The 9,798-nt window shown below is 39.2% G+C and overlaps 2 protein-coding genes across 2 annotated transcripts in view; both read left to right on the top strand.

The window, feature by feature from the left end:
- Nucleotides 1-6,160, top strand: part of LOC109545522 — a 17,730-nt gene extending 11,570 nt beyond the window's left edge. Inside the window, exons 2-4 of the mRNA XM_048666895.1 lie at nt 14-890; nt 1,225-1,427; nt 5,556-6,160. Of these exons, the coding sequence (XP_048522852.1) occupies nt 14-890; nt 1,225-1,427; nt 5,556-6,119 (1,644 nt within the window). The 3' untranslated portion in view covers nt 6,120-6,160. The remainder of the gene's footprint in view (nt 1-13; nt 891-1,224; nt 1,428-5,555) is intronic.
- Nucleotides 6,161-6,223: 63 nt separating this feature from the next.
- Nucleotides 6,224-9,428, top strand: LOC109545521 (large neutral amino acids transporter small subunit 1; the record flags this gene model as incomplete). The annotated part of the gene is given in 4 exon segments (XM_048666897.1): nt 6,224-6,811; nt 8,705-8,951; nt 9,054-9,179; nt 9,335-9,428. Coding segments are annotated over 4 exon segments (671 nt in total), but the record flags the coding sequence as incomplete, so codon positions are not given.
- Between the last annotated feature and the right edge of the window lie 370 nt (nt 9,429-9,798).

The following is a 9,798-nucleotide window of genomic DNA, read 5'->3' as shown; positions in this document are numbered from 1 at the left end:
TTTCGCTTTTCAGAACATCAGCCGCCAAGGCAGTTTTCGCAAAGGCCACGCGAAGAAAGAAAGCATCTCAGATCTGGCGCAGCAGGAGCTAAAATCGCTCTTCAACAAAACGAAGAAATCCATCAGTTCGGCTGCTCAAAGAGGCCGCGAGCGCTTCAGGAAATACGAGCAACAGTTGGCGAAGCGTAGCCAATCGGCGCCGCAGAAGTTCGTCGAAGAGTTGCAGGAGAGTTTGGAGAAAGTCCAGCACAACGACGCGAGTTTGAGGAGGAAATACTCCGATTCGGATTTCACTGTTGCATCTAAAGCGGCCTTTGAACTAAGTCCGCAGATGCAGCTGCAGCTGCTGCGCCAAAGAAAACCCCCGCTGGCTTCGGCCAAAATCATCGAGGTTCTAGACGCGAAAACTTGCAGCGTGGTGCAGCGGAAATGCATCGCAGCCTCTGGAAAAACCAAGCAAGTCGTTCTGAGCAGCTTCAGAACCTTGTCCATAAGGGAACTGTTCCGGAACTACCAAATCCACAAAAGACAGTTCCATCGGGAGTACAATCAAATCAAACGCACATTCCGTCGATGCTGTTGTGAACTGTTTTTGATCATGGTGTTTTGCGGCTTGGGAGGCCTCATGTTCAAATTCACTGAGGGCACGTTCGAAACGTACTACAAGTGCGGAGTTAAGAGAGTGAAGCGAGACTTTATCGACTTGTTGTGGCTGAAGAGCCACAACTTGAGGGAGGACGACTGGAAGTCCTTGGCCAGGAGCAGGCTGAGGAAGTTTGAGGAGGAGCTGCATAGCGCGCATGAGGCGGGCATGACCGATTACAGTGGCATGCGATCTTGGAGTTTTTTGAATGGGATTGTTTATTGTTTGACGATTTTAACTACCATCGGTGAGTTTTGAGGGTCGTCGCATATCGGAAAAGTCAGCAAGTGTCCAATGGACAGTGTTTTTCTTCAGCAGTTGGAGCAAATTGCTGCGTATGCACGTGACGTAATTTTGGAGGCACTGGGTGGAAAAACTTGATACTTTTGCAGGAATTTTGATGGAATTTGCCACAGTTTTTCAGTGGAGGAGGGAACAGTGGAACTCTCTGATGTACCTGCGGATTTTGTGTTGAATATTTTGCACAATTCCTTCACAAATTTCGTGACTTTCACACAAGTCGAGTGAAATCGCCAAAAGTCTTATAAAATCAGTGTTGTAAGAAAATCGCTTCTTTGCAGGCTATGGACACATGTTTCCCAAAACTCACACAGGAAGAGCCCTCACCATCGTCTACGCCCTGATAGGAATTCCACTTTTCCTGATTGCCCTCACTGATTTCGGGAAATTATTCACCAGAGGCATCAAGTTCGTGTGGTCGTTTGTCCGCCGCCTGTACTACACTGGGAGTTGCCGAAAAGTGCGGAAAAATGCCAATATGGACGTAAGTACAATATTTCTTAATTAGCCTTCACTTTTTCATTAAATTCTGTTCAGGGTGGCTGAAAAATCGATTTTATTTCGGTTAATTTGCGGAAGATACTCACAGTTGAACGTGCAGCTTCAGGTTGGTTAAGCTTCACCTGGAACTTTCCTCAAACGATTTTTTACCGAAAAACTGAGTGTTGTATGATTTTCGTCCATAACCAAAAGCTTTGCAAATAAATTGAAAAAATAAATTTTGCATTTCGGAATTTTTTGCCATACTTTTTCCAGATATTTCGAACGCATGTTGCATAGAAACAAACATCGTTCAATCGGTAGTTAGTTGCTCATTTAATTGGGCCACCCTGTATATATTCACAGCTTTTTCACTCTCAGTTGTAAAGCAAATATTCAATAACGAACAGGGCGGTTCCAAAGTGGCAACGTTCTTCTGGATGGAGCCCAGAAGAGTTTTTAGATGAAATATTTTCCATTTTCTATAGTTTTCGTCTGTTTTCAAAAATTGTAAAAATGACTATATGACAACATTTTTCGTAACATGCAGATGAAGAATAATCAGGGCGATGATGTTTTCAGGAATTTTCTCTCTTTTTTTCAAAACTCTATTTCTGCCAGTTTTGTTAAAAAAAATTATCACTTTGTGAATTCTTTTGCCCAATTTGGTTGGTGTAATGTTGAAAATTTTATTCCGAATTAAAATTCCGAGAAACACAGAAAATATGGACAAAAGACCATTTGATTTGAAAAATTGCGTCTGTGAAAATTATATTGAAAAATTGCAACGAAACTTCTTAAAAAAATCATCACCCTGTAGCATCTTTTACCCAAATTGGTTGGCGTAATGTTGAAAGTTTTATGGCAAATACATTTTGTCAATTCCGAACTAATTTAGAAAAAAAGGACAGAAAATATATAATATACAGGGCGGTTAAAAAAGGGCAACTTTCATCTGGATGGAGCGCAGAGGATTTTTCAGAGGAATAATTTTCCGATCAAACTTGTCGGGATCGTTCGTCCATAGTTTTCGCATATTTTTGAAAAATTAAGTCAAAAATGCAAAATTTTGGAAAATTAAAAGTTAAATCAGTGCGATGGTGTTTTCAGGATTTTGGTCTTCCTTTTTTCAAAACTCTTGCACTGAGAGTTTAGGAAAAAAACAGACCAAACTTCAAAAAAAAAATTTAATAGCAAAGTTCCAAACTAAATTTTTATAAAAAGACGGAAAGTTTGGACAAAAAACCCTAATGACCAGTTTTGGAAAATTGCTCCTCTAAAAATTCCATTGCGCTGCGAGTCTTAGAGAAAACGAGACCAAACTCTACATCACCCTGCAGAAACGTGAGATAAACTTTTCGAAAGAAGTAAAAAATGGTCAAAAGACCGAGACAAATAATTTCGAAAAGCTATTCCTTCAGAAACTCTTCTGCACTCCATCCAGAGGAATGACTCCCGTTTTGAACCATCCTGTATAATGCTGCATATTTTTTTTAGAACTGAAAATGAAAATTTTGCTAAATATATACAGGGAAGCCCAATTAAACTATAAAACTAGCAACTAACTATCGCTTGAATGGTGTTTGTGAAACACTTAAGCTTTAGAGAGTAAAACGATGTTCAATAATCCGGCAGTTGCTTAAAAATGTCTCTTCAGATAAGCTCCAAAAAAAAGTAATTTGAGCAAACTTCTGGAATCAGTTGGAATATTTTTGCCTCATTTTAACAAACATTTTTTTAAAATTTATTTTCCTGGCTGCCTGACTAATTTTTATAAATTCTATTTAAAATTTTGCATTTTTTCAAAAAATCGACCCGCGCCTTTAGAAAAATTTCATCCAAAAAGCAATATTTCATATGCGTGTTTTTTGAGCTCAATCGATTCTTTTTGACGTAAGAAGCTTACAAATATGCATTTATAAACTGTTTGGGTGAATGATAAGAAACAAATCGTCGCTTAAAGATCGTGAACGGTCAAAAATCGCTTAAAATGTGCCGAAAATGTCTGTTATTTCGGATCTGAATCCTCTACCAGGTTTTTCAATGAGTTCGATGCATTCCTCACATCCGTGAGCCAAAAATGATGTAAAATTTAAGACATTTTGAGAAAATTTTCATTTTTTTAAAAAATCGACCGCCCCCCCTTGAAAAAATTTTGTTCAAAAATAAAAATTTCACATGCGTGTTTTTTTAGCTCAAATGATTCCTTTCGACTTAAGAAGGTCACTAATATGCATTTATAAAGTGTTTGGGTCAATAATAAGAAGGAAATCGTCGGCTAAAGATCGTGAACGCTCAAAAAACACTTAAAATGTGCCGAAAATGTCTATTATTTCCGATCTGAAACTTCTAACATGTTTTTCAATGTGTTTGATGCATTCCTCGTGTCCGTGAGATGAAAATGATGTGAAATTTAAGACATTTTGAAAATATTTTCTTTTTTTCAAAAAATCGAGCTCCACCCTTGAAATAATTTGGATCCAAAATCAAATTTTTACTTGCGTGTTTTTTGAGCTCAATCGATTCCTTTCGACGTAAGAAGGTCACAAATGTGCGTTTATAAACTGTTTGGATTAATAATAAGGAAGACATCGTCGGCTAAAGATCGCGAAAGCTCAAAAAGCGCTTAAATGTGCCGAAAATGTCTATTATTTCGGATCTGAAACTTCTACCATGTTTTTCAATGAGTTTAATGCATTCCTCACATCCGTGAGCCGAACATGATGTAAAATTTCAGACATTTTGAGAAAATTTTAATTTTTTCAAAAAATCGACCTCCACCCTTGGAAAAATTTCGTCCAAAAATCAAAATTTTACATGCGTGTTTTTTGAGCTCAATCGATTCCTTTCGACGTAAGAAGGTCACAAATGTGCGTTTATAAAGTGTTTGGATTAATAATAAGAAAGAAATCGTCGGTTAAAGATCGTGAACGGTCAAAAATCGCTTAAAATGTGCCGAAAATGTCTATTATTTTGGATCTGAAACTTCTACCATGTTTTTCAATGAGTTCGATGCATTCCTCACATCCGTGAGCCGAACATGATGTAAAATTTAAGATATTTTGAGAAAATTTTAATTTTTTCAAAAAATCGACCTCCACCCTTGGAAAAATTTCGTCCAAAAATAAAAATTTTACATGCGTGTTTTTTAAGCTCAATCGATTACTTTCGACGTAAGAAGATCAGAAATATGCGTTTATAAAGTGTTTGGGTTAATAATAAGAAAGAAATCGTCGGTTAAAGATCGTGAACGGTCAAAAATCGCTTAAAATGTGCCGAAAATGTATATTATTTCGGATCTGAAATTTCAACCATGTTTTTCAATGAGTTCGATGCATTCCTCGTGTTCGTGAGCTGAAAATGATGTAAAATTTAAGACATTTTGAGAAAATTTTCATTTTTTCAAAAAATCGACCGCCACCCCTGGAAAAATTTCGTCCAAAAATCAAAATTTCACATGCGTGTTTTTTGAGCTCAATCGATTCCTTTCGACATAAGAAGGTCAGAAATATGAGTTTAAAAAGTGTTTGGGTTAATAATAAGGAAGAAATCGTCGGCTAAAGATCGCGTAAGCTCAAAAAGCTCTTAAATGTGCCGAAAATGTGTATTATTTCGGATCTGAAACTTCTACCGTGTTTTTCAGTGAGTCCGATGCATTCCTCGCGTCTGTGAGTCGAAAATGATGTAAAATTTAAGACATTTTGAGAACATTTTCATTTTTTCAAAAAATCGACCTCCACCCTTGGAAAAATTTCAGCCAAGAATCAAAATTTCACATGCGTGTTTTTTGAGCTCAATCGATTCTTTTCGACGTAAGAAGGTCACTAATATGCATTTATAAAGTGTTTGGGTTAATAATAAGAAATAAATTCGCTAAAGATCGCGAATGCTCAAAAAGCGCTTAAATGTGCCGAAAATGTCTATTATTTCGGATCTGAAACTTCTACCATGTTTTTAGTGAGTTCGATGCATTCATCGCGTCTGAGTTGAAAATGATGTAAAATTATTAATTGCAATTGCAAAATAGTAACAAACAATACCCTAGCTAAGAGATGCGATCTCAGAGTCAAATTCACGTGGCTTTATTGGAAAAAATTGCTGTTTTCCTCAATGCAACAGTGAGTTGTTTCAGGACATTTTCAAAGGCGCTCAGAACCTCTACGACTACGCCACCTTCAAAAGACCCTCACTGTTCGACCCGACCAGCCCCATGCCGCCCGAATCGGAAAGCCAACAGCAAACGGAGACGCCCACCACCCCAGCGATTTCCAACTTTGAAATCGACGACGAATTCAACCTCCCCATCTCCGTAGCTCTTTTCATCCTCGTTTCGTACATTTTCTGCGGCGCCGTCATGTACATGGTGATCGAAAAATGGAACTTCTTCGAAGCCTTTTACTTCGTCTTCATTTCCATGTCCACCATCGGCTTTGGCGACTACGTTCCTCGCGATCCTGTTTTCATGATCGGCTCCATCATCTACCTGGTGTTTGGGCTGGCTTTGATGTCGATGTGCATCAATGTGGTGCAGGCCAAGCTGAGCGACACTTTCAAGCAGGCGTCTTCGAAGATCGGAGCCACCATTGGTCTGGAGGTGGACGAGGAAGGCAGCGTTATCATGGCAGCTCCGGAGAATATCGAAGAAATCACTCCTGTGAGGGTGGAGATTGCCAACGAAGTAGCCGAGGCGAAATGAGTGGGTTCTTGATTGGTCAATAAATATTTTATTATTTAAAATCCTGCGTCCTTTTTTCATCTGGACGGCGAACAGTTTTGAACATCAGACCTCTAACCTCCTAAAATGGCCATCAAAGCCTTACAGTGTCCGATTATGGCGCACGAAATAACACCCAGTTAAACTAATTTATGTCTAGCCTACATGATTCGCTTAACTACCGAAAATTACGAGAAGGAAATGGCTCCATTCTTAGACGAAGTTTATAATGAAATAATCACACACGACTAACTAGGCGAATTGCGACTTCGTTCAGTCCATTCCCGATGGCAGCGTTAGAAGCAAATGAAACTCTCCGTCTTTGAACGGTGCGCTTCCCAAAGGGCCTTCTCGCGTCTCCACAATGGTCCAGTATTGATCGGCCGTCTCAACCCCGATTTGCCAAAAACGTGTCCCGCTTCTTCCTGTGGGAGACCGCGTCGGCTAACGTGCACGTGCAGTTGAACGGGATGGTCGCCGATATGGACGACGAGAAGAAGCACGATGAGGAAATCACTCTTAAGCCGAAAATGACCCTCATCAATGGCATCACGGTGATTGTTGGCAGTATTATCGGTTCGGGAATATTCGTCTCGCCTTCTGGCGTTTTGAAGAACACCGGCAGTGTTAATGTGTCGCTGTTGGTTTGGACCATTTCGGGCGTCTTTTCCATGGTAAGTTCTGTTTGAATGTAACTCGATGTTCGGTATGAAGAAGTCGAAGCTTCTAGAAGGCGTATCTGGCTGTCTTTCAACCTAGTTTCTGGAACTTTGCAGTTCCAGATTTTCTAGCATGGTTTCAACCACCTCCTAAAGCTCTTTCTCCTTCTGGAAAGCTTCCAAGAAAAAGTTCCACACGGTTGAGGCGGAGTCCAGCTTCCAGAATCTTTTTGTTGGAAATTTAGTTTCAAAAACTTAGTCCACAATTTTTTTTAAAATTTTCTTACATTTTCACTCTAATTCCCTGGAAAACATAACTTTCCTAAAACTGAAAACTAACTATCCTCCGCATTCTACACTCTAATCCAAGTCGAAGAAAGTAGAGAAAATGCTCCCAGCAATCTCTTGGATTGGCATGGAAAAGAGAAACTTGCCTAAGTTCTGTTTGAAGAAGAACAAGCTTCTAGAAAGCTTCTCTGGTCTTCTTCGATCTAGTTTCTGGAAATTTCCAGCTCCAGCCCTTTAGCAAAGCTTTGAATGATATTCGAAAGGTTTCTTCTTCTGGAACCTTTCCAAGAAATGGTTCTACATGGTTAAGACGGTTTATGATTTCAAAGTCATTTTGCTGCTTATTTATATTCAAAAAAATTAGTTTTTTCTTATACAGAAGAAAACCAAACCTTCTAAGGTAAAATGGCCAAGCAATAAAAAAAAAGTTCTTTGCATTGCTTCTCTCTAGATTCTTGTAAAATCACACTACACTATGCTTCTAGAAACCTTCTTTGCTCTTATATTCCTTTCCTTTCTAGGAAGAATTTTTTTCTTCCACTCTCCTCTGCACAGGGGCGGATCCAGCTTTAAAGTCAGGGGGGGGGGGGTTATGTAGAAAAAATACAGTCCTCTGTTGTCTATGAAATTAGAAAAAATATCGTCGTTTTGTGCATGTTTCTCGGAGCAAAATGAGCAAGAACGCTCGTTTTTACATCATTCCAAAGAGAACTAAACGGCCTTTTTAGAAAGTGAAGCATCGATAAGGAAATGTTGCAGTTTTCTCAAAAAATGCTTGAATTCAAGAAGTTTTAGATTTGCGTGGATTTTTTTGAGTTGCAAAATCCACTTGAACATAACGTTGCTTTTTTCGAAGTTTCTCAAGAACCATTCGAGCCACAGAATTCGTTTTGCCATCGTTGGATAGAGAATTGAAAAGTCGATTCAGTCGTAACCACGTGAGTGAGGAAATTCGAGTAGTTTTGACCCAGAAAGCGAAATTTGAATATCAGACACTTAGGTGCAAGATTATGCCAAAATTTCATGTTTTCCGTCCAGTTTTTGCTCATCCCCTTGATCCGCCCTTACCTCTGCTACACTGAGAGCAAAAGAAAAATCACCAGCAATTTCTTCGATTAAAAAAATTCAACTTGCCTAAGAAGAAGCAGTGAAAAGGAAGGAGCTTCTAGAAAGTTTCTCTGGTCTTCTTTTAATCTAGTGTCTGGAAAATTTCAGCTCCAGCTTTTCTGGCATGGTTTCAACCACATTATAAGGCTCTTCCTCTTTCTGGAAAGCTTCCAAGAGAAAGTTCTAGATGCTTCAGATGAAGTCATTCTTCCAAAACCCTTTTGTTGGGTAATTCGGTTCAAAAACTGTTTTTTTTTCAAAAAATTGTTAAAGAGGAAAACACTTTTCAAGCCAAATTGCCAATAAAATTTCCTTGGAATGTCTCTTGCCTTGTTTTACGCTAATCCTAATCGTTCTAGAAATGCTCTGTAACTTCAGTTTCACTCTGATCCTGTCCAACTCCACCTCTCTAGCATTCCTCTTTTCTAGAGACTTTCTCTTGCCTCATTTCACCCTCATCTCCTAGGCACCATCACCTCAATCTCCTCTAACAAGGCTCTTTCTTCCTCCCAGGTGGGAGCCTACTGTTACGCCGAATTGGGAACCATGATCCGAAAAAGTGGCGCCGACTACGCCTACATAATGGAAACTTTCGGGCCTTTCATGGCCTTCATCAGACTCTGGATCGAGTGTATGATAGTGAGGCCCTGCTCCCAAGCCATAGTGGCTCTCACTTTCAGCCAATACGTGATGAAACCGCTGTTTGTTGACTGCGACCCGCCCGATAATGCCGCTCGATTGCTGGCCGCTTGCTGTATTTGTAAGTCTAAGTGGGTGTTGATTTGTGTAAAGCTTTCGATACCATCAGCTTGAATGTTTGCCGGCCAGCGATGGCGATTTTATGCGGATGTTTTCGTTTTAGTTGTTTTAACGTTTGTTAACTGTTACGACGTTCGATGGGCCACCAGGGTACAAGATGTGTTCACTTATGCCAAATTGTTGGCTCTTTTTATCATAATAGCGGCTGGGATTTATCAGCTATACCAAGGTAAGTTTTCACTGATTTTCTCACGATTTTCTGAGCAAAAGTTAAGTGAGTTCTTGCTTGCATAAAAAGGGCATTTCAGGAGAAGCGTGCACTAAATTAGAGCCTAAAATTGCAAAACACCCGCTTTTTCGCCTGATTGAGTTCGTTCGTTTTAGGTCATTACTCCAATTTTTCCTTTATCAACACCAAGACTGAAGTGACTTCATTGGCCTTATCATTTTACTCGGGACTTTTTGCCTACAATGGTTGGTAAGTATTTCAATAGAATTTTAACTTCATTTGCTACTTAAATTATTTGCGGTTTCAACTGCAAAATTGGTGATTTAGGGAGACTTATTAAAGTCTTTGAATCCAGCGTTCATTGGGCAATAACTCCCACTAAATTCTCATTTTTGAACACTAATCTACTTGACCAGACAAATTTATTTATTTGCATTTTAAGCGTAAAATCTATTGCTCACAGACAGTGCTATAGAGTATTTCTGCATCAATATTTCGGAACCTTATTTGCTCACCTTATCAGCTACCAAAACCTCCTCACTTTCATCAACTACCAAAACACTCTCCTCACTTCATTGTACATACTTTCCTGACTGTGTTTCAATTCCAAATCAAAATT

This window comes from Dendroctonus ponderosae, unplaced genomic scaffold (assembly GCF_020466585.1).
Source record: "Dendroctonus ponderosae isolate FM_Combo_2020 unplaced genomic scaffold, Dpon_F_20191213v2 Dpon_F_20191213_5, whole genome shotgun sequence".
Classification (NCBI taxonomy): Eukaryota; Metazoa; Arthropoda; class Insecta; order Coleoptera; family Curculionidae; genus Dendroctonus; species Dendroctonus ponderosae.
This window is presented reverse-complemented; position numbering and strand designations above follow the sequence as displayed.